The sequence below is a fragment of the Callorhinchus milii genome, unplaced genomic scaffold, assembly GCF_018977255.1.
Source record: "Callorhinchus milii isolate IMCB2004 unplaced genomic scaffold, IMCB_Cmil_1.0 Scaffold5, whole genome shotgun sequence".
Classification (NCBI taxonomy): domain Eukaryota; kingdom Metazoa; phylum Chordata; class Chondrichthyes; order Chimaeriformes; family Callorhinchidae; genus Callorhinchus; species Callorhinchus milii.
In genome coordinates, this window is record NW_024704746.1 from 454,967 (window position 1) to 479,585 (window position 24,619).

At 39.5% G+C, this 24,619-nt stretch overlaps 1 protein-coding gene and 1 non-coding gene across 6 annotated transcripts in view; both read left to right on the forward strand.

Moving 5' to 3' along the window:
• The window catches only part of agbl4 (AGBL carboxypeptidase 4), a 300,075-nt gene that overhangs the window by 95,724 nt on the left and 179,732 nt on the right, over positions 1 to 24,619 (forward strand). For 4 of the 5 annotated variants that reach the window (XM_007903659.2, XM_007903660.2, XM_007903663.2 and 1 more), the window contains one exon: positions 21,441 to 21,657. The exons of the other annotated variant lie outside the window; for it this stretch is intronic. In XM_007903659.2, the coding sequence (XP_007901850.1) occupies positions 21,441 to 21,657 (217 nt within the window). The remainder of the gene's footprint in view (positions 1 to 21,440; positions 21,658 to 24,619) is intronic. 5 annotated transcript variants of the gene reach the window in all.
• trnaa-ugc lies at positions 18,568 to 18,637 on the forward strand. Its single transcript has one exon. It is a non-coding gene; the product is annotated as a tRNA-Ala (tRNA).

The following is a 24,619-nucleotide window of genomic DNA, read 5'->3' on the forward strand; positions in this document are numbered from 1 at the left end:
TGTATCAAATCTGCTTCCACCCCTCATAATTTGAACACCTCTATTAAATTTCCCCTTAATCTTTTTTGCTCCAAGGAGAATAATCCTAGCTTCTCCAGTCTCTCCTGATAACTGAAGTCCCTCATTCCTGGTACCATCCTGGTAAACCTCCTTTGCACCCTCTCCAATGCCTTGACATCCTTCCTAAGATGTGGGGCCCAGAACTGAGCACAGTCTGTAGCTGAGGCCTAACCAGTGTTTTATATAAAGGTTCATCATAATTTCCTGACTTGTGTATTCTATGCCCCTATTTATAAAGCCCAGTATCCCGTATGCTTTTTTAACAGCTGTATCTACCTGTCCGGCCACCTTCAAAGATTTACTATATGAACCCCCAGGTCTCTCTGCTCCTTCACCCCCTTTAAGGTTATACCATCAGCTTATATTGCCTCTCCTCATTCTTCCTCACAAATATCAGATGCCAACAGTGACTGGAGTCATGTGGTCTATCTCTTTGCTGGACTACACTGGTGAATAAGAAGGAGTTATTGAATACCATATTTGCTAAAAAGTTATCGGAATCCAAGATCAGGACCAGACATTATATCAAAGTGAGCTTTCACACACCACCATCAGAGCTTGATCCCTGAAATGCTAATGAACCTACAACAACAACAAGATTACATTTGTATAGTGCCTTTCATGTTGGGAGGACATCCCAAGGCGCTGGGCAGTGTACAGTATTTCAGACCCAAGCTGGGGTTGGGGGGAGAAGGGAGGGGAGGGGAAGGGGTGTGGCCGATGGCATGGATGAAGAGGAGGGTTTTGAAGGAGGCTAAGGATGGGGTGAGATGGAGTGATTGGGGGATGGAATTCCAGAGGTTGGGAGCAGAGTGGCTGAAAGCTCTCCTGCCAATGGTGGGCTGGGTGGGTTGGGGAACGTGGAGCCGGAGGGAGCGGGCGGATTGGTAGGGGGTTAGGAGGTCGCAGAGGTAGGGTGGGGTGAGGCCATGGAGGGCTTTTTAGATGAGGACTAGGATCTTGAACTGGATCCTCTGAAGGATAGGGCGCCAATGGAGTCGGGCGAGAGTGGGGGAGATGGGGTCACGGAGTTTGGTGCGGGAGAGGACGCGGGCTGCAGAAGTCTGGATTATCTGCAGCTGTGGAGGGAGGAGTTGGAAAGGCCGACAAGCGGGGTGTTTGCACAGTCGAGCCTGGAGGTGATGAAGGTATGAACAAGAGTTTCAGGGGCCTGAGGTGTGAGGTAGTGGCGGAGTCGGGTGATGTTACAGAAGTGAGGGAGGCATTCCAGGTCATGGCTTGAATGTGGGGAAGAAATGACAGTTGAGGATTGAGCAAGACCCTCAGGTTCCTGACTGCTGGTGAGTTGAAGTGTGCCACCATGGAGGTTGATGCTGCCAGAGCCTGAGGTGCGGAGGCGCTGGCGTGAGCCAATCAGGAGGGCCTCAGTCTTGTTCACATTCAACTGTAGGAAATTTGCCCTCATCCAGAACTTGATGTCCGACAGACAGTCTGTCAGGACAGCAGTTGTCCTTGAGTTGAGGGTGGAGGCAGAAAGATAACCTAATAGTATAGTCTAAGCTTTAGAAGATTTCCTTCCTTGGTTCAGAACACGAAAGGTACATTTAGGGCAGACAGTTGAAATGTATTCTTTACACAAAGGGTAATCGATAGCGAGAACTAGTTATCAGGAGGATAGTTGATCAAAAAAGCTGAAGGGTGTTCATGCAAACCTCATGTTTGTCTCTATTGCGGAAAATGGAAAGCTACAAACATCATCCATATCCTCAAGAAGAGATCCAAATTGGATTGATATTGCCACAGCATATCATCCCTACAGCAGAACTCTCACCTTATGGAAAGTAAGACCGTGTTAACAGTGGAATGGGTCACCTATCAGACCTCTCCTTCGACTCTTAATGATCTGTACTCAATATAGAAATCAGGAAATAGTATTGTTGTTATCAGTTCCAGCTTGCTTCCACTCCTTGTCATATCGTATAATATAAAAACTTAATTAACCAATTAAACTAATCGTCATCTAGGTAGACCAGTTTTATACCTTAATGCAAAGCTGTTAGAGAGAGGTTCGGAGGAATTAGTTTTCTCCGAAAATTTGAAAATTAATGTTCAAAATATCTTTACCATAAGAGATAAACCATAAACTGACACTTTTACTAAAGTATTCAGCCTGATAAAATTGTCAGAAATAAAATATCACTGACTTTTCATGAACATAAAATGATTTTCAGTTTGGCTTTCGTTTACCAATACGAATTGCATCAATCCAAAAATACAGGAAATGTTAAAGAATATGGTACGTGAACAATTTGGTATCTAATCTATGTTTATTGTTGCATGTCATGCTCTTTAATTTGTTATTGTTGAATCTTGAGATTAATCCACATTTAAATAAAGCACACATCTTTAATAGTATCACATTGAACAAATAAAATAAATATGACAAACTAATATTTCAATATATTAGACTTGGAAAATGTGGAATATTGTTTTACTTCAAAGTATTAATATTGTATTCTGTTTTTATGAGACTGCTTTTTCATTTAGCCTTTTATGTACTTTAACATTACACATTTATCTCATAAAATACTGTATTAGGCATGTAAAGTATGAGCCTTTTTCTCACCACTCCTCTACAGTTAAGAAATATCATGGCAGGAAAAATATTAATGTCTAAGGATGGTCTCAGTATGCCATGCTTCCAGCTCTGTCGATAGACTGCTGAGTTATTGGAAAAGTAACACTTCAGTAATCTCTGGTAATTACAGTAGCTGGTACTGAATGGTTGTGCTGTGATTGTTTTTCTGTCCGGGTGGTGCTCACGCAGTTGAATTAATAGACTTGGAATAAGCTTTTATGGCAGCAAACAGACAGATCAGATCATGTTATCTACACCGTGCCATTCTGTTACTTAAAAACAAACACCTGATAAGGGCCAGAAATCCTAATTGTGGAGAGAATAAATTGACAAGCAGATATTTGTTCAGACAACAAATTTTGTTGGCGAAAATAAAAATGAACTATAATCCTCTCCATGAAACATATGAACTTTGGTGGCAGCAAATTAAATGATGCAGTAATTTCAGCAAGGTTTGAAGGATTGACCAGCGCCTCGGGACGTCCTCCCGACGTGAAAGTCCTCCCAAGTCTCTGGAACTGCCTTCCTCACTCCCTTCGTCTCGATTCCTCCCTTCCCATTTTCAGGTCCCTGCTGAAGACCTTTCTTTTCGACCGCGCCTTTGATCGCCTTCCCCCTCCCCCTCCCCCTGGCTCGGTCCCTGTAAAGCGCTCCAAGACGCCGTCCGATGTGGAGGGCGCTATATAAATCCAAGTTGTTGTTATACAAATGTAATTTTATTGTTGTATTAACCAGTTTACTTGTTGATGAACTTGAATTCGATTGGATGGAATATGTTTGGTGACAAGATACAGGAAATAACTAAAGTTGTGATTAATTAGAAATGTAAACATGAAGGATTAATAAGCGATTTAATCGACAATACGAAGATGTGAAAAGACCAGAAACATGGAAAAAAAGATGCACTTTACACCGTATGATCGTGAAAGGAAGTAATAAACAAGACTGTAAAAGGTTTTGTAGTTAAGACAATAGATAGCAGATTGTAGATGTACAAATGTGAGTTTTTTTTTGACTCCATGAATGAGTTTAGTGAGAAGAAATTCACAAATCCACACTAATCTATAAACAGCTATTATCAAATGCTGATTGAATATATAAGAACATTATAACAGATAGTGAATGCTGCAGAATTATCAGGGACAAAAATTAAATTTTTTAAAACAAAACAAAAAGATGGGCAAACATTTTTCTGTGATGTTAAACAGAGCGCCTTGAGATGACATTGCAAAAATACACTTAAGAAATGTAGAAGACCTTGATATGAATAGAGGCCATTGCAGTAGAAGAAATTGAAAAAAGCTATTGCCAAATTGAAATCTGGCTCGGCACCAGGAATAAGATAACTGCTGACATTTTAAAGTATGGATGAAATCATTTAAGTGGTTTCAGCAGATTTGTCATGCCATATGAAGCGATGAGTTGTTTCCTGGACTCAAAAGTATGCTGTTATTATATCCAATAACCAGAACAAAAAATTAGAGTTGAAGTTTGCTCTTCATTTCAGAAAAGGTTATGTCTGCTATATTGTTGAATATTAAATCCAACTTTGGGAAGCTATTGATGAAAGAACAGAGTGGATTTTAAAATAAAAGAATATATTGATGATATTCATCAAGCAGAGAAATGTCCAAGTTCAAACTTTGTTGTGTTGCTAACTTTAACTTGTGTAAATTGTATATATTTTAGTGAAGGTTATCAATTTGGGAACCCATTATCAACAATTAGGCACTTCCAAGTCCGTTCAGCACATCTGAAACAGAATAGTTCTCCTGCTCTGGGCAGGTGGGAAAGTTGTTCCTGGTACCATCGTGTGCAACATATTTTATCTTTTTTAAAAAAAAACTGAATTGGAAAAGTATTCTGGGAGAGGATGACAGAATGATGACACCAGGAATGGGTTCTGTCTGACCCTGTATTTATTTCCGATAGGGTAAAAACTGCTCCCCGCGTCCCCCCAAAATAATTTTTTGACTCAATCCACCACTGTTTGTGGGACGCTGTTGTGCATAATTGGCTGTCGCTTTTCACCCACAAAAATAGTCAATTCACTTTACAGTATATTCCGTGAAGCGCTTTGAGACGTCTCAATGGAGTGACCTGGGCAGTAAGGTGGCCGAGGTAGGGTGGAGTGAGGCTGTGGAGGCTTTTGAAAGTGAGTCCGAGAATTTTAAATTTGATCTGCTGGGAGTTAGGGAGCCAGTGGAGCCAAGTGAGGAAGGTTATGCGGTTCCCGGAGGCTGATGCAAGAGAAGGGAAGGCTGCAGAGTTCTGGGTGGTCTGCAGTCTGCAGCTTGTGTAGGGAAGAGTGAGGAGGGCAGTGCAATCGTCAAACCTAATGAGATGATGAAAGCATGGTGAGGGTGTCAGCAGCCCAGGGGGAGAGATAGTGGGAGCTGCTCTTATAGGGTTGTCTGTATTGCCTGAAAAACCGTGTGATTTGTTACTAACTTCCCTCCGTATATTTAAACCGATTTGAGAAAATATTAAAACTCAATTATAGCTGATACTATATTTAGAAAGACATTTTTTTTCTTTGTAGAAAGTTCTCAAGTGTTATTTCAGTGAGCATTGTCTTATGCAAATTTAAGATTGAATTATTAAGGAACAGTAATAGAAATTCTACTGCATCAGATTTTATAGTGAGTCATTATCGCTTCAAGCAGTCCATATGGATAGAATTGTGGCTTTCATGTTTTTCTCTTTTTTGATTTGAATATCTAATGATTAATATCACCAGCTATTTCTTCCAGAGAAACAGTGACATGGCAAACTTAATATTCACACTTAGCACAAATTGATGCTGGTGATGTTTTGTACGCACAGTTTCCCCGACTTACTTGGCAGATGTGGAAATTGTAAATTATGCTTTTTGTGTTCACTTACAAGAACTGCATGTATCATGATTAAGATCTTTTCTTGATAATTGTCAGATTGATTTGAAGAAATGAATGATAATGAAAGACAGCTTGTATTCTGATACCCAGAGATGACACCCTCTGCATAATACAGCATAATGTAACAAAGGCTTTCTTGGTCACCGCTTAAAGTTAATTGGCTGCATCTGTTGTTTGGAACAACAGAGAAGAATAAGATTCCCTTGGCACCTTGGCAGTTTATTCAGGATTAAGCACTGTCACAGCAGCTGATATCTGAATATATCTGGGTCCTTCTGTTGTTCCTAATGCCAAACCATTAGCTGCAGATGCCAACATGGGAAGTCTGTAAATGTCTCTTCCCACAATACTTTGCTCGTCTAATAGTTCCCCATCGACAATTTAGGCTTCTATCAGCAATGTCAGTAATTATTATGCTGATGACTTTCCCTGAAAGGCATTTGCCTGAACCTGGGGACAATGAATCCATTTCTCAGGCTCCAGGGAGTCCAAGCAGAGGCTGGAGCTAGTAAATGTGCCTGGAAGAGGAGAAGGTGATTAATATGTTTTATAGATAGGCTGCCTCCTCACTTGTCCTGGCACTGCCAGTAATTCTGCTCCCCTGTGGTTCCACCTTGATCAGAGATAATGGAGGCAGATTAAAAGTTTGAAGCCTGAAGCTTCTCCTCTGAACTGACATTATTCACAGGCCAAATGAGCTGATGGAACACCTGCATATTCAGTGATTGGGCTGCCTATGAAAAGACACCACTGTGAACTTACTGTACCAGTAATACTGCAATAAGCAATAACTTTATAGTGACTAATTACCCACTTCTCTATTGCACAGCTTGTGTGAACACTTGTTATATCAACAAAGTAAGTAATGTGTCATGGTTTTTCTTTTATCATTTTAGAAAATTGACATTTAATAAATGTTGTATTTTTAAACCAGTGATGGAATATTCTATATTGCTGTTTTCCACAAAAAATATGGTTTCAGAGACTGCTGATTCAGTATTAATTGGGGGTAAAGTCACTACTGATTTTATCTCAATATTTGATGCATTGGATGTTCTTTCAGAATCTAGGGATTATTGGTATTACACTAATGCACATGTAATTATGTGATACACATTGAGGGGCTGCACTTCTCCAGGGAAACAGCCCAAGCCATCTGACAATCAAAATAAAGATCATCTTTCACAATCTTTAATTTTCTTTTGAACGGATTTTGTGCAGTTACTAACCCTCATCTCACAATCACAATTCCAGCGCTGTGCATGCAATGACATCAGGTACGAAATGCGATGATGTGGGGTCTGCACTTGTGTGCAGATTAAAATTTGTCTGGAACAGGATAGTGCTACCTGATTGTAGTGTGATAAGCATCAAATCTCTACAATAAAATCAACAACATTTGTTTGTGTCGTGCCTTTCACGTCGCGAGGACATCCCAAGGCGCTGGAATTTTCCTTTTTTTTAAAACTTGGATTTCTGTTTATTTCATCCCTGTTTCAAGATATTTATACTCTGGAGGCTGGCAATGTTGCAGACATGGGATCGAATCTGGGACCTTCACAATCTGTAAGGTTCAGCCTCTCACTGGATAAACTTGCTGAGGTTTTAAACGTTACAATTAATATTGAATGGTATGTCAATAAATTAAGATATTATGCATCAGAACTTTGGAGTGTTACTCGCTTCTTGTTGTATATTTAATGCCACATATCTATCTAAAATGCCTAAATAAAAAGAAAAATCTTAGAAACTTTAGTGCAGATAAAAAGAAAAACTACAAATGCATTGCAGGGAGATCAGTATCTGAAAGGAAAAGGCAGTTTACTGTGCTACATGATAAAGGGCCAAATCCGGAAGCCTTAACCTATCTTTCTCTTTCAGATGCTGATCTACCTGCTGGAATTTGCATTTGCAATTTGTCTTAACTGAACTGAAGTGCCTTAATTTTATCAGTTCAGAAATAGGCCGCACATTTTGCACATTAAATAGTGAATATTTCATTTGGTGCCTGGTTTCAAAAAGGAAATATTTACAAATAATTATCTTTAATATTACGATGCATTTTTGGAATCAGTTAGCATTGATAATATGACTGAAGGGAATGAACCTGGATGGAGAGTTGCTGTATCTGACATTGTGAGGAAGCTGATTTAACATGCATAGTTGAAGCTGAAAGATCGAGTTAGACAGTGGGTGGAAGTCTCCACCATTGATTTACAATGGAAGCGAGAATTCCACCTGGTGTCTCCCATTCTAATTCAGCTCCCACATGCTGTTGGGTTAAGTAACCCTCCAAGCCAATTCCCCCAATTAGGTAATCAGCTCTCAGGATTTAATCAAATATATGATTAAAAAAAAGGTAATCAGTAACCTTTTTAACGGTTTTAATTGCAAAACTAGAGTAGTGAGACTTTATCGTTAGGATAATGCACATTTGCAATTTCCTACCATACATTTTTCATCGCGTCCTTTTAGCCATCGTTTGAAGTGCAACCTCCTTTCATGTCTTCTGTACCTAATTTAATTATTAACACAGCAATTTGACTAATTAGAGCAGGTGGGTCAATATTCTTTCCTCAGACCAACAATGAGCGCGAATGAGCCATAAGTGACCCCAAAATACCCTCTAAAACGATCTGACTGCTTTATTATTGTTTTTCAAGAAGGGCAAATGCAAGTTGCTAAAAAAAAACATCAACACGGCAGAAGACATTAAATGTTATATCTGGTGATAACCAGCTAATAAAGACAGATCACTTGTGCATGTCTGTCCACTTTTTTCATACCTTATTTTATTGAATTGGTTCAGACAGTGAAATTGACTGAAAACAAGAAGGGTGAAGGGTGTGTTCACTGGAGCTGTTTATAATTGCATCACATGTAATTAAAAGCTTTCAGTTGTACATCTTGGCAATACCAAATAGGAAGTAATGTACTTATCAAAGAATACTCACTTTTGTTTTTGTTTTTTGCTAGCAATGCTTTGGAGTGGTTTCAGTATTCCTCGATCATCAACAGTAACACCAATAATATTGCTTTCTGTGTTTTTCTCTGATCATCTTGAATATTTACCTAGACATTTGCCTACAAATACAATTGCTACACTTGAGAGCAATTATCTGTGAAACACTTTGAGACTCTGATGTTGGAGTTGCTATATCCACTATTTGAAATGCAATGAGCATTTATTTGCCTACAAAATACAGTCATTACACTTTATCCTGTGAAGTGCCTTGAAATGTCCACCTGACATGAAAGGCGCTATATCATATGTAAGGATTATTATTTTGATATGCAATGCAAGGACGATTAATATACACAAGTGCGAAACTGACTTCCAACACAAGGATTTGATCAGCTAAACTGTTGAAAGGAAATTGTCTTTATCTGAATATTACCTTCTTTGTAAATCTTTTTTAAATAAAATCATAGGATGGCACAATTTGCATAATTATGATATCATCAAATGACCACAGACTCGAACAAAATGCTGCAATGATTGTGGTCCTTCTGAAAACCCCAAAGGAGCATTATTATGAATATTAAAAAAAAAATCTATTCAGTTGAATGCATAGATCCTTGGAGCCCGATAATTTTGCCATTATCAATTATGGAGAATACAAAAGCCACAATAATCAAAAACATTACAAAAGCTCAGTGACTAATACTAGCCAGCATAGCCAACAATCCATTTTAACTTTTCCTCTCTTGAATTCCCAGTTAAGAAAATCAGATTGTGTCTGCTGATGCTATCATCACTTCATGGTATCATGGAGCTGTTGTAGTCAGAGAACCTTGTTGACAATGTTGACACAATGATATACGGTGGTCACTCAGCAAACAGAAATACTCTATTTTATGACAGTAGATATATTTAAATGAACGTTGTCAGGGAATCAGTGAAGGACTTATCCCTCTTATGCAAATTATTCAAGTGTTTGGCAAATTGCTATGAAATTGTGGATTTATATTGCAGGCCTGGTGGAAAGCAATTAACCTAATTTTGGTCATATACTTTAAAATGATTAGGGCTAGTTATTGTCAACCTGAAACAAGGGTCTCTACCTGAAATGTTAACTCACTTTCCTCTCTCCATAGATGCTGCCTGACCTGCTACGTGTTTCCAGTGACTTCTGCTTTTATTTTAATAATTTAGTAATTTAAGCATATTAGCTATACCACTGTAATACAATGCAAAACTGCAGGGCCACATTAAACATTTGGTTTTATTGAATGAATTGAGCAGGAAGTAAACTGCCAATCAATGTAATAACTTACTAGGCAACATGCCTTGAAATAATGTGGAAACAAACATCCTAATCCATTTTAACTCTTCCTCTCTTGAATTCCCAGTTATCCATTGTGTATAGAAACACTGTCTTAATATACATAATGATAATGAGGACAAGATTTTTTTCTACCATGGAATTATTGTGCCAAAAGGAGAGAGTTGTAACATTAGAGCTGAATCAGACCCTTTAAAATATTCTTTTAATTAAGGATGCGGCGATTTTGCCTAGGGAGTACCGGGATTTTAACAGAAGAACATGTAACTATCCTTTACCTAAAAATATTTGAACCTGTTATTTAAATGTTATGCCCCCATGCTTTGGAACTCGCTCAAAATCTGGCTCTGCTTTGTCCTTCTCTCAGGCTTCAAAACCCTTTTAACACACATCTCTCTGATTGTGCCTATAGTCAACACTCGGCATCCACTCGTTTCTCTCCTGACCAGCCCCTGAAGCCCTGTAAGCTCAGTGGTTAGAGCACTCACCTCGCAAGCGAGAGCGCTGGGTTCTATTCCGGGCAGGGCGATACGCTGGGCAATTTCCTTACTCCACACGCTTCTTTTACCAGCAGTAAGTAGGAACCCGGTTGTTAGTCGATTGGTGGATCACTTTTCCAAGGATAATAATCCTTCAAAAAATAATAATAATAATTTAATCACTCAACCAACGACTGTTTGTGGGACGCTGCTGTGCGCAATTGGCTGCCGCATTTTGCCCACAAATATACAATCAATCAATTCAATTTACAGTATATTCTGTGAATCGCTTTGAGAAGTCTAGAAGACATGAAAAGTGCTATATCAACTGCAAGGATTATTTTATTATAAGACTTTATATGAGATAATTTTAGACTTTAACAATGATCACCTGAACAGGTGTAGCTTTGGACAGCTTGAAAAGCTTTGAAGTATAAATGTATGAAATTTTGAATGGCTGACTGGACTCTAGTAGTTAGTGAATAATGAGGTGTTAGACTGACCCATTAGGTGAAAAATTACCAGATTAGCATTTGCAGAGGTAGGAATGGGGTAATTTATCTGGTGCTTAGTTTTGCATTACGTGTATTGACTTAAAGTTATACATTCAAAAGAACAAGTTTTCAAAATAGTGAAACAAAACTGTTTAGTTTTGGGTGAGAAAGGGAATTAATGCCTCTTGTTTTTTGCCCGCGTCTCCTTGTATACTTGACGCCATAATTGTGATCATATTTAGCCATATATACGGTATAAATGCAATGTAAGTGTGGCTTATTTTCTTTATTAGGTTTTAGGAATCGATGTAAACTATTGATGGGGGGAGTTATGCGAGATGGGTAAATTTAAACTTGATTACCTTTGCAGCTTGAAAAGGGTACAGAGCTTTCCACCAAGAAATGGAGGGATGGAGCTAGGGGGGAATTAAATAAAAATGACTCATGAGGAAGGGGTTCATTTTTGTGCTTGACTTATTTAACTTAGAATTAATGAGATTTGTAATTTTAATACTTCATCTGCCAGTGGTTTGGGGAGGATAATAGTCCTGATGCAGAGCAAAAGGTTCTGGGAGGTGATGGTTACCTACTTGAATCAGTTTGCTGCCACTTAGCAGGATTACAACAACAACAACAAGATTCCATTTATAAAGCGCCTTTCACGTCAGGAGGACGTCCCAAAAGGATTATTTTGTTCAGACAGATTGCCACCAAACTATCTGGACAGCATGCATATCTTAATATATAAAAAAAATCAGGGAACCATTGGCTTTCTAATTGCATGTCTGTTTTACTGCTTGATGCAAATTTTAAAATCTTATGTAAAAACTAGGTGACTTGAGACACTGCTCCCAAATATGATCAATTCAGACCAGACTGGCTTTATAGTGGACAGACAACTTAAATATAGCCCCAGTGAAAAGTATCTATTATTCAGTATGCCAATTCTATGGAAGTACCAGACATGGGTGTCTCCACAGATGATAAGGCTTTTGACAGGCTGGAATGGCACTTCTTATTTGTGAGGATGAAGAACATTTCACTGGGTGACAACTATTTAATATCCATTCTGCAATTGTATAACAGTCTTGATAAATAGTGCTTGTTTCTGTGAATGTCCCTTGGAGATGGAGATGTGAAAATGTTGCTCTTTTTTGTGATTTCTTTGTGTTGCCATTCTATATGATTTAGGAACTGGATCTGTGTCACATGTATGCTACATGAAGCCACTAATCAAAGAAATTAACAATCTAAAGCATTAACACCAAATAACATTTTCTGTGCTTAAGATTGTAATGTTGTTAGAGATTTTGACAATTCATTATTGGAGCTTTTAAAAAATATTTAGAAGTACAATGTTACGAGAATAGAAAGTTGATTGTAGTAAAAGAGAGACATGCCCTTGGCCCATCCAACTTGTATTGCATTTAGACTTGTATCTTCACAAAATGATAAATCCTGGATAGAGACAACAGGTATGTTGGCAAATGAAAGAGGAAGCGGTGAAAAATGCACAGCTTGCCATAACAACAGCAAAAACAACAAGATTCCATTTATTGAGCGCCTTTCACGTCGGGAGGATGTCCCAAGGCGCTGTACAGTTGGGTCAGGCCCCGAGCATTGGGGGGGAGATGGTCAGGTTGAGGGGAGGGAAGGAGGGAGCGAGGAGGGGGTAGAGAGTCGAGAGGGGAGCTGAAGGCTCGGTCAAAGAGAAAGGTCTTGAGACCGACCTTGAAGGAGGAAAGGGAGGAGGCGGCGAAGGCACTGGGGGATAGAGTTCCAGAGTAACAAACACTGTCTGGCAAACTTCCCACTGCTTATCCAGTTCGGAGCACCTTAATAGCAATGGATTGATATATATATAGATATTTATTTTTCTTTTAAAGTTTTGATTCGATCATTAACTAGAACTGCAATAGTCACTTTCAATCTGCAAACCTAGGTATAACCTTATCAGATCTATGTGGACTGATGTAATGGGAGAATTTTGAAATAGTTGCTACATTTTAAGTAGACTTGTTTTAGATATGTCATGAACACAAAGTTAACAGACAGGATGAGTACATTGTGAAATGTGAACATAACTATATAACGATAACTGGTAAAAATGGAAGATTAAATTATTAATAATTTGGTGCAATACACTGTTATATCCATATATTCAAATTAACCAAACTATGTTATGGTTACTAATTTTTCATTTTATTATTATTTTTCATTCCAAGCTATATTTTACTCCTCTGACCCAATGTGAATTATGAAATTGAGGACTCCTAGTTCCTGCATAAAGCCTATCCTCTATGACAACAGTTTAATTACTGAAATGGGAATTACAGTACAAAAGAAATTGGTTTCAACAAGAGCTGTGAATCCATCGTGACATTTGTTCCCCATAATTCCTAGCAAGAAAGATATTGTGACAACAGAGGTGACCGAACTAAAATCCCAGTAAACAGAGGAATATAATCAAAGTTCGATCCAGTCCATCACACTGTCACATGGGCTAAAGTTCTGCATAGGTACTTCCTGATCCACAAAAATAATTAAGAAAAACCTTCAGAATGTTCACTCATCTCCACTATTCTAGCATTGGTATCCTGTCCTCCACAGACCAGCAGGTCCTCATTCCTTTCCCCTCAGCCCCTCTCTGGGAGAATTTGTTATGTTAGACTGCGTCCATCAATGTATTCAAACTGTCGATTCTTTCAAAAGCAGATTAGATAGATTACTTTTAGGAAATAACATCTTGGGATACAGTGTTTGGGACATGACAAGTGCATGCAGCTGGTGGAAGGTGAACTGGATGGACCTTGATTTTTTTTTGTTTAGCTGTTGTTATTGTTGCTCTTGGCTGTGTCGGTTTCAGAATCAGGTTTTCTTCACTCTGATTTCTCATTTTCTCTATCAGTATTTATTTGATGAACAGAAACAGAAGTCGCTGGGAACTCTCAGCAGGTCAGGCAGCATCTGTGGAGAAAGGAAAGTGAGTCAGTGTTTCGGGTCCAAGGTAATTTATCAGAACTGGGGTATTTTGGGAGGAGAGGCTTTTAAAAGCTAACAGAGAGGAGGGAAGCAGGGCAAGGAAGACAAAGGAGAAAATGGGGTAGAGGACAGGGATGATGGGTTAACGAGGTGTTAATGATGCAAAACAAAAAAAAAGATTGCAACAAAACAGACAGACCAGAAAGAGAAAAGGTGTGTCTGGGACCCAGGTGATGTGGTAATGGTCACAGAAGAGGGGGAGGGGAAAAGTGAGCTCTTATGATCTGAAATTATTGAAATCAATCAATCAACGAAAAGCAGCAGTCAATTGTTCTGCGGAGCTGTTGTTATCCTGGTGTCTATTATGCTTATGTTTACCAACAGTAAGTAGGATCCCACTTGTTAGTTGATTGGCAGATCGCTCTTCCAGGGATAATAATTCCTTAAACAAAGATAATAAATTGGTTACTCAATCCACGACTGTTTGTGGGACGCTGCTGTGCACAATTGGCTGCTGCGTTTTGCCCACAGAACATACACTTCACAGTGTATCCTGTGAAGCGCTTTGAGACGGCTAGAAGACGTGATAAGGCGCTATATCAAATGCAAGGATTATTGTTAATGAAAAAGGATGAGAAAATTGGAAGAAAAGGTTTGGTCTAGAGTTTTTAATTTTGCTTCTTGCACCATAACCACTGAATTTGAATATGGGAATGTAAAACAGGCTTCTCAAGAACTAAAACTGAAGCTTCACATCCTTTTCTAGACCAGAGATCATAGGCAAGAACACTGTCCTGCTATGAAGGTTTATATTATGTAATGGAAGCATTTTCATGGTACGAAAATTTCATCCTGGTTGATCTCCAACTAATGCCAGCGAGTGATATAGATATAAGTTTGCATGATGTCAAAGCTACTACACATTTATGGTAAAAATGAAGGAGCATTTTTGGTTTTGCACAAGTAGGAGTTTAACCTGAAATTCAGAGCACCTTATGGATTTTAAATCAATTGATCGACTAAGTCTCAGTTACTGTGTAGAACTCTAAAACACATTAAGATGCCCTTTGTAGAATACTGAAATTGTCCTGATAGATTTTTAAAGTTATTTTGAGTATGATGCAAACCAGATATTGCAATATTGCAACTAAAGTACCTCTGAACACTTGCTTATCCTCCTTTGCATACATTTTGTAAATGTCATGATACATTTACCGTATGTGCTCAACTGGGCAGTTAGGTTTGGCAGGTTGAGCCTCCAGAAACCTGTGCCTAAACCACTGCAAAATCTTCCAAATGATTTATTTAAAAATTTCATACAAGGACAATTCAGGAATGCTTACCTGTTGATTTATAGGGTACAATTTATATTCTGTTTTATATGCATATATTTAAATGATTTTATGAATATATGTATTGGCTATAACAAATATACCTACTTTTGTTAAAAAAACTTGAGAAGATTATTTCAGCAATATGAGCCAGCTTTAATATAGTCTGCTGATAATATCCTAATTCCTTATTCTGGCAATGAGTTTGCTGAATGATGACCTACAGGGATAAAGCATGAACACTCTGCAGATGCATGATAAGACATTTCATTCTTGCAGAGTGTGTTTGGTCTGTGTTCTGACTTTTTTTCCCCATCTTGCACTGTAATTCATTAGTATTCCAGTGAAAGCTGCCTGTAGGTGGGAATATTGTTTCTGTCCATAACCAGGGGGAACAATCAGCGAAGCTTCCCTGCTATAAAACAGCTAAAGTAATTGGGTTTAATTTTAATTTTTGTAATGGCTTTAAATTAATAGGAACAGCTGCTGCCACGGTGTGTGTATGTGTGTGCGTGTGTCCTTGTCCAGAAGGCAGAGAACACAAAATGGTAAACAATGGAACATCTAGGACAAGAAGGTTAATTTGAAAACCAAGTGATGTATTTTCTTATCAAAGACTCACTTCGTGATGTCTAGTACTGCATTTTTACACCTGATAAGATCCAAATTTGATTAGATTTCAGCATATAAAATTTCTCGCTGACATGCACATAAAGGCTTTCTCTGAAAAACAAATAGATTCATGGTGGCAAAATGATGCTAGAGATTAGGATAGATTAGCAACAGAAATGGTACAATTAATACTTTAGGGACATGGTTTGCATTGGAAATATGTCTGCAGTACACAGGGCAGTGTGGTCCAACAGGCGGCCCATGGGCCGCATTCGGCCCGGCGGTTCATTTTATCCAGCCCAAGGCCATTTCCATCATTCCAACTTCCGCTCCCTCCCTTCCTGGCGAACGCCTCCCATGGCAGCGGCAAGCACCGACGATTGGGGAGAACATGAGGGAGAGGGGGGGGGAGAGATATAAATAAAAGAGTGCGAGAACAAAGAGAGAGAGAGAAGTGAGGGCAGCGTTTTGTGGTCCACTGTCAGCACAGATGATCGGAGCCTCCCTTGGCCACTGTAAATATGTGCCATGCAGTTTCCTCACAGAAACTTACACTGGGTGTTGCAATGGGGAACTGCAATGTATTTACATATCCCATTTTTTTTCTGTTTGTGGGACACTGCTGTGCGCAATTGGCTGCCGCATTTGGCCTACAAAATACACAGTAAATTCACTTTACACATAAATCTTGTGCAATGCTTTGAGACGTCTCGAAGATGTGGTAAGGGGCTATATCAAATGCAAGGATTATTATTATATAGAAAGCTCCTTGTTTCCCCAGTGAAAACCTCCCAAGTCCTTCATTCCCTCTCCCCAGCAGCTCCCCCACCACCTCTGACCTCCCGACCCGGCTGTTCCCTTTGCCCAGCAAACACCAGCTTGCTTCATGCCCCCCACCCCATCTGCCCCACCATCGCCATTTTGCTCAACTCTGGAGCTCATTCCTGGTGTCCCTCTGACTGACTCCCTCCCTCGCTCCCTCCCTCCCTCCCTCTTTCAAAGCACATCAAGACCGAACTCTTTGACCATATTTTCGGTCATCTTCTCCCCTCCCCATCCCCCTCAGCTCCCACCCCCAGCTCAGGTGCCCAGCTGACAATGTCAAGATGTCGTTCCAACACGAAAAAGGTGATGTGTCAGTGTTGTTATGTTTCTGGAAGAGAAACACAAAATATTGTTTGTGTGGCCCGTGAATATTTCTCAAATAGGGAATCTGGCCCTCGGCAGCCAAAAGTTTGACCCCCTTGGCCTTAGGGATAGACAGTTAAACCAGAGGGATTTAAATTGTGAGATTCCCATAAGGATTTGAAAAAAAACGATTGTGGAACTTCTCTCCGATGCCAATCTACTGCCCGGCACCGGAGCAATAAGATTCCATCAGCAACTCACTGGAGTTCCAGAGAGACCCTGTGGATATACACAGCATTTGCTCTTTACTAATTATTTTGTATTTGTATTAAAAACCTCGCCTAAATTTGTTTGTTGAACTTTCTTTTATATTTCTTTGAAAAATGTATTTAATATTTATTTGGGAAGGACTTTTTTAACAGTTTTTTTTTACAGTGAGCAATACTGTCAGACACAAGTCCTGGATGAGAGCTAACTTTCTTCAGTTGAACGCCAACAAGACCGAGTTCCCGATTGGCTCCCGTCAGCACCTCCTCACCTCAGGCGCTGACAGCATCACCATCCATGGTTGCGCCCTCCCCATCACTGAGCCAGTCCGGAACCTTGGGGTCTTGTTTGACCCACAATTATCCTTTCTACCCCACACCCCTGCATGACCCGTTCTGCCTTCCCCACCTCCCCAACGTTGCCCGGCTCTGCCACTGTCTCACACCGCAGGCCCCCGAGACCCTCACACATGCCTTCATGACATCCAGGCTTTACAGCCTCCCCAACTCTTCCCTCCATAGGCTGCAGATCATCGAGAACTCACCTTCAAAGCCCTCCATGGCCTTGCTCTGCCCTACTTCTGTGACCTCCTAAACCTCTACCATCCTGCCCTCTCCTCCACTCAGCGGGTTCCGGCCTGCTTCTCGTCCCCCGCCTCACCTTCTGCCACTCTGACCTCACCCTCTGGATTTCCATCCCGCAGTCCCTCCGCCTCACCCCTTCCTTTGTCCTTCAAGACCCATCTCAAAACCCTCCTCTTCAACCCTGCTTCCCCCACTGTCCTCCACTCTCCCCAATCCCGACCCCCAGCTCGGGCCTGACACATTGACTGTCAAGCGCCTTGCGACGTCCTCCCGACATGGAAAGGTGATATGCAAATATTATTTTGTTATTGTTACATTAGATACATTAGAATATACAGCACAGAAACAGGTCATTCATCCCAACTGGTCTATGCCGATGTTTATGTTCCACATGAGCCTCCTCCTGCCCTTCCTCAACTAAGCCTTCAAGCATAACCTTCTATTCCGTTCTCCCTCATGTACATAATTAACTTCCCCTTAAATATATCTGTGCTACTTGCCTTAACAACATCTTGTTCCGCATTCCCACTGCTCTCTGTGTGAAGAAATTTCTTCTAACTTCCCTATTTGATCTACTCGTGACTATTTTATATTGATGGCCCTGGTTTTGGTCTCCCCCACAAGTGGAAATATCTTTCCTATGGCTACCCTATCAAAACCTTTCATCCTTCTAAAGACCTCTATCAGGTCACCCTTTACCCTCCTCTTTTCAAGAGAAAAGAGTCCAAGTATGTTATTAAGAGAAAAATCATAGAATGTGCAGTACTTTCATAATTTTGCTGTTTGGACAAAGTTTGAAACCAGCACGCAAACCTAATATAGCAGCATGAGATGCTGTCATTATGGAGTCCTGTAGCTCAGTGGTTAGAGCACTCGCCTTGCAAGCGAGAGACCTGGGTTCGATTCCCAGCAGGGAAACCTTGGGCAAGTTTCCTTACTCCACACGCCTAATACTAATCCCTCAAGAAAAAAATAATAATCATTTGGTCACTCAATCCACGACTGTTTGTGGGACACTGCTGTGTGCAATTGGCTGCTGCGTTTTGCCCACAAATATACAGTCAATTAACTTTTCACTTTTACTATTCTGTGAAGCGCTTTGAGACATCGAGAAGACGTGAAAAGCGCAATATCAAATGCAATATTATCAAATTATTATTATTATTCTGTAAAACCAACATAAAACTTCCTTTAAAATACGAAATATGATAATGTTTCAATATTTCTGAACTACCTGCTTTTAAAAACCAGTAAAATAAATTTGTACTTTTCCTATATGCCGACTTAACAACCAGAATCTTAAAAAAGGCCTTATTAGAATTTAACTAAGCAACAAAAATAATAATAATAATAATTTTTGCATTTGATATAGCGCTTTTCACATCGGGAGGACGTCCCAAAGCGCTTCACAGAACACACTGTAAAGTGAATTGACTGTATTTGTGGGCGAACGCGGCAGCCAATTGCGCACAGCAATGTCCCACAAACAGTCATAGATTGAAAATGACCAATTTATTATTGTTTTTTGTTTTGGAGGGATTATTATTAGGCTCTGTGTGGAGTAAGGAAACTTGCCCAAGGTTTCGCCCTCTGCCTGGAATTGAACTCAGGTCTCTCACTTGCAAAGCGAGTGCTCTAACCACTGAGCTACAGGACTCCTAAAATGATTTAATCTTACGGTTGATTCTTTCAAAGATTGATATGCTAAGAAATGTATCCTATTTATACATCAGTAAATGCATGTATGTCAGCTACCTCAATGACTTTTAAGCTTTCTCATCAGCTTGTCTCATCAATAGGCAGATTGTGATGCTGCATCATTGTCTGAGCATTGATTCTCCCACTTGTTGGGCCAAGAGTACCATCTGAAATGTTGTGTCCATGATTCCTCACTCAACAAGTTCATGACTGATTGTGCCACACAGGGGGAATGAGTGTAGTTCCTTCCCAACTAGCTGCAGGGAAAATTAGGATAGGCACGTTTACTGTTGTATTCAGAGTAAAATAGGAAGAGAGGAGTCCTGTCTGTTCTTTCAGTTGTGGAGCATTATGTAATGGGGGGGGGGGGGGGAACTTAAAAGAAATATGGGAAAGTGACCTTAAAAAGGAATAACATAACAGGCATAACTCCACTAATGGTAAATGCATTCATTGTCCTTTGTGCCACTGAGCACTGGAGAGGAGGAAGATCTGATCGGAAGAAATCTGTTACTGAAGTGACAAATTAATCTTCATCTGTACTGTACAGCTGGTCTGTGCCAGGATGGCAGCAGGGTGCTGCAATTGACTTCAGTATCTGTGGGCGAGGTATGGGAAACATTATCCAGGCTTTCTATTCTTGATTGCTATTTACTGACCCATGCTCAGAATTGTGCATAGTGGATGAGGACGAGTTCAGACTTGGCTGTAAGTGCCCCCATGGTCAAATTGACTGCTGACAACCACTCTCTAGGCTTACGCATGACGAATGTGCCAGAGAACTGCCAGTGCCTGTGACATTTTACTTCAGCATTAATCAATGCCTTATTATACATTATATTATCTGTGCATATAAATATATGGAGTCACTATGTGGATGCTTATCAGCTACTATTGAACATAACTTAAAAATAGGCATAACTTGTCATTTAAGCTTGAATACTTTTTATTTATAGAGTAGGAAATGCTAGATGTGTTGACCATCCTCAAAAATGAAAATAATCCCTTCAAAAAAATAATAATACAGTCACTCAATCTACAACTGTTTGTGGGACACTGCTGTGCGTAATTGGCTACCATGTTTCCCTCACAAAATACACTTTACATTATATTCTGTGAAGCGCTTTGAGACATCTCAAAGAAGTGATAAGGTACTATATCAAGTACAAGGATTATTATTATAAGTAATATTCAATGTCATGATTACAATTGGCATGGCCAGAAATTGCAGTTGTCTCCTGATTTTGACACTACAGTCGACACACATGTGGTGCTCCATATATTTGAACATGTTAACATGACAATTTTTAATATAAAAAAGGAAAGTAAACCAGGGTATGACTGAAATATTGAGATATTTTGATTGGTATTTAGAATGAAAAACTGCATGTATTACAAACTCTCCATCCCAATATCTAGAACATCTATTTGGAGTGAAATATAAAGTAAGGCAGAAGGGACACTAAAAGGAGTGTGTTATTGAGTGTGTTGGGAAATAACTCACAGAGGGTGGAATCCTCTACCATTGTCCTAAATTGGGAAGATTTTTGCCCTAGGGGATACAAGGGATTATCCAAATATACAGCACTTGTTTTTAAGCACAAATAAAAGCGAAATCCTGGAAATATATGAATGCAATTGATAACTGACTGAGCATAGCATGTTAATAATGATATAATAATCCTTGCATTTGATCAACATAGATTTAGTGAAGTTAAGTTATATCTGCTAAACCTATTTTTGAATATCACAGATACTCAGGAAAAGCCTGAAGGACTTGCTATCTCTGCAAAGACTTCAAAGGGTCATTTGATGTGCTCCCTCCTGAAATGAGTTTCAGAAGAGAATAAAACAGGAATTTGTGGACGCACAAATGAGTCTTTTTGTGCAGAATTCTTCCCCTTCACATATCAAATGGGGGAGAATTTTGGTCCCAACAATGTAGTTTAGTTCTAGTTAAGTTTTTTTTAATTTTTTTTATGAATATCCAGCTGTTTACATTTTAAATGTTGTTATTTGGCAGGCAACGACTTCCATCAAAAAATGTGTATTATTACCGCTGCCCAGATCATCGGAAAAATTACGTTATGTCATTTGCCTTTTGCTTTGATCGGGAAAATGAAGTGTACCAGTTTGCTTACTGCTACCCTTACACCTACACCCAACTGCAACGTTACCTGGACAACATGGAGAAGAGAAATCTGGATTACGTTAGGCGAGAAATGCTGGGTGTCAGTATGGTAAGCAGTTTGCTTATGTATGAAAGTCTTTCGCAGCAATCTAGACATTCAAATATAAGGGACTTCTTACGCTCCTCATCTAATTTACACTGTGTCTTGGAATGTATGAATATACTTTCGCAAAAAATATTGACATTAAGCAGTTGACATAAATTGTTGTGTTTTGAAATGTTCAATCTATATTCAGCACTGTATGTTTGGAAAACTGCCCTATTTGCTAGGACTTTGGCATGCAGAGTTTAGGGCATGTCTATACCATCACCAATGTCTTAGATTACTGTGAAATTGTCTGACATATCTCCTCGGAGCTTGTTCAGTTCTACAGAAATCCTGCTTATCGCCCCACTAGGAGAATATTTTTAGTTTGAGTGTTCTGCACTTTTCAGGCATGTGTCTCAGTTTTTTGAATAACTTTTTTTGAATAACTACATAACATTTGCTCTCCTTCAGTCTTCTGTGTTTATGGAGCTCATAAAAATATTAGCCAGCACCTCAACTATTTCAGTTCTTAGGATTCTTCCTTAATTATCCAGTTGTCTCATTGATATGGCCTTGAACAATGCCTTCCAATTCCATTATGAGAACTGGCTCAGAGACCACGGTGATCCCTCCACATTCTTCACAGCTGTTTATAGCGTCACTCAGCAATTTGGTGTTTAAAGGAAATACACAATTTGACTATTAGGAAGAACTAATTAAAATGGTGTCCAAAAAGAGAAACTGCCTGGAATTCACATATTGCCAACAACAACAATAACAACAACAAAATTACATTTGTATAGCGCCTTTCATGTTGGGAGAACGTCCCAAGGCGCTGGACAGACAGAGCTATGGACCCGAGCTGAGGATCGGGGTGGGAGAGGGGGGAGGGCAAATGGGGAAGCAGGGAGATCGAAAGAACGGTCGAAGAGGTGGGTCTTGAAGGTAGCAAGGGAGTGGGTGAGGTGGAGGGACTGCGGGATGGAGTTCCAGAGGATGGGGGCAGAGCGGCGGAAGGCCCGCCCACTGATAGAGGGGCGAACAATATGAGGGACATGAAGCAGGCTGGAGCCCGCTGAGCGGAGGGAGCGAACAGGATGGTAAGGGGTTAGGAGGTCGGAACCAAGTCCGGGCTTAGTCCAGATCATCTCTAGTACTTTAGACCAGCGTGGTCCAGCAGTACAATAGGTCCCCTCTCTCTCCCAATCAGCCACGTGGAAATCAGTATCTGCAGTGGCAGAAGCCGGGGGTAGCTAAGGACACAGTTGGTAAGAGACGCTCTTGCTTTCCTATAAGATTGCAGTAACGGTCAGTATTATTTTCACTCTGCGCACTGTGTCCTCCCAATCGCCAACCCCTGCCGCTGTGCTCTGGGAGAACATTCACCAAGGAGGGAGGGAGCGGAGGTTGAAATGGTGGAAATGTTGGCCCAGACTGGACTTGGCCTGCAGACCTTTCTCAAATAAGGGCCACCAAGCTGTAGTCTATCACTTGCCATCAACAGAACTAACCACTGACTCCCAGCCAGGACGTAGTGAAATGGTGCGGCAGCACTGGTCACAATACAACAATGCTTATAGCAGAGAAAGCCAGGTAACGAAAAAGAAATCAAGTCACCATTCCCTATGTGAAAATCACCCGAGGTACATGCCAGGGATTTGACTTAATTACAATGCTGACAGATGAAAGCGGGTCAAAAGCATTTAGCCCATCTTCACTCGCCCTGCTCTTGAGATAGATTAAGTAAGACTTACAATTACAATTAATGGATTTTTAGATATTTCAAATAAACTAGTTCCTGTTTAATTTTTAGAAAAGTGATTTAGGATCAGCCACAAGATAAAGGATTTAAACATTTATACTTTATGAAATAATTTTGTATTGCAAGTAGGAATGTAAAAAAAATCTTTGGCCAGCAAAAAGTATATGTATGTCTTTGATATCGCAAACCACAACCGTACCTGCGTAAATCATATAACTATTGTGATTAAAATAACAAACACTTCTGGCAGATTGAATACATTTTTTTAAATCAATGTTTCACATTTTTTACACCTAACCTTTTCCACCTTTGAGAATACCCACATGCTTTCTATTGCTTAGCAACTTCAGAATAGTTTTGCTTCTATTGATTATCCAATATCGCAACATCAAATTGGAAAAAATACAAAAGAGTATTGTTGCTTTTCAGTATTCTGTAGACAATAAAAGACCGAAAGTTATATTGTTATATCATTTACTTTATTTAATGTTCTCAAATACTAAATACTGTAAATTGCAACTATCTGCTTTAAAATACATTTCATTCGAAAACTTATGAAAAAGCACTACATGTTTTAATAATTTTCTTTAATTAGGAATTACTTGTGGGTTATCTCCAATAGTCATCAACTCGTCGAACTGGCAACAGATCGTTTTTCATACGTACCTGGATGCTATAAATGGGTGGGACAATTCTATTGAAATCTTACATGACATATTCTGTGAGATTCAGATTCTCTGTTACATTGAAGGATAAGTACAAAATGATCCTATTAAAAATTAAGGAGAAAAGTATGCAAAGTAAACTTGCTGTTGGAATAATTGCATACATTTAAAAAATTATATCTTATCCAATATCTGGAATTGTAATGCTAAGCTTTAAGGGTAATTTTAAATGATTCATTAACCACTTTGCCTGCAGTTATGAAACTTAAACCTGTCATATGTGAAGCTATTAGATTAAGAATTAAATTCATCTTTGTATCTCAATCTTTCTAGTGCACAGATTGCACATTTTAACCTTCTATTTTAGTACTCATTTAAATATATGCCATAGGTAACTTTTATTATCAAGGGGAAAAAGTCAAATCTCGCTTCCTCTATCTACATACACAAACACACACACACACAAACACAGAGCAAATCATTAGTTTTATAGCCAAAAATATGGTTTGCTTTGGTTGCCTGTTAACACCAAAGTCTTAATGCCGTTCTTTGTAAT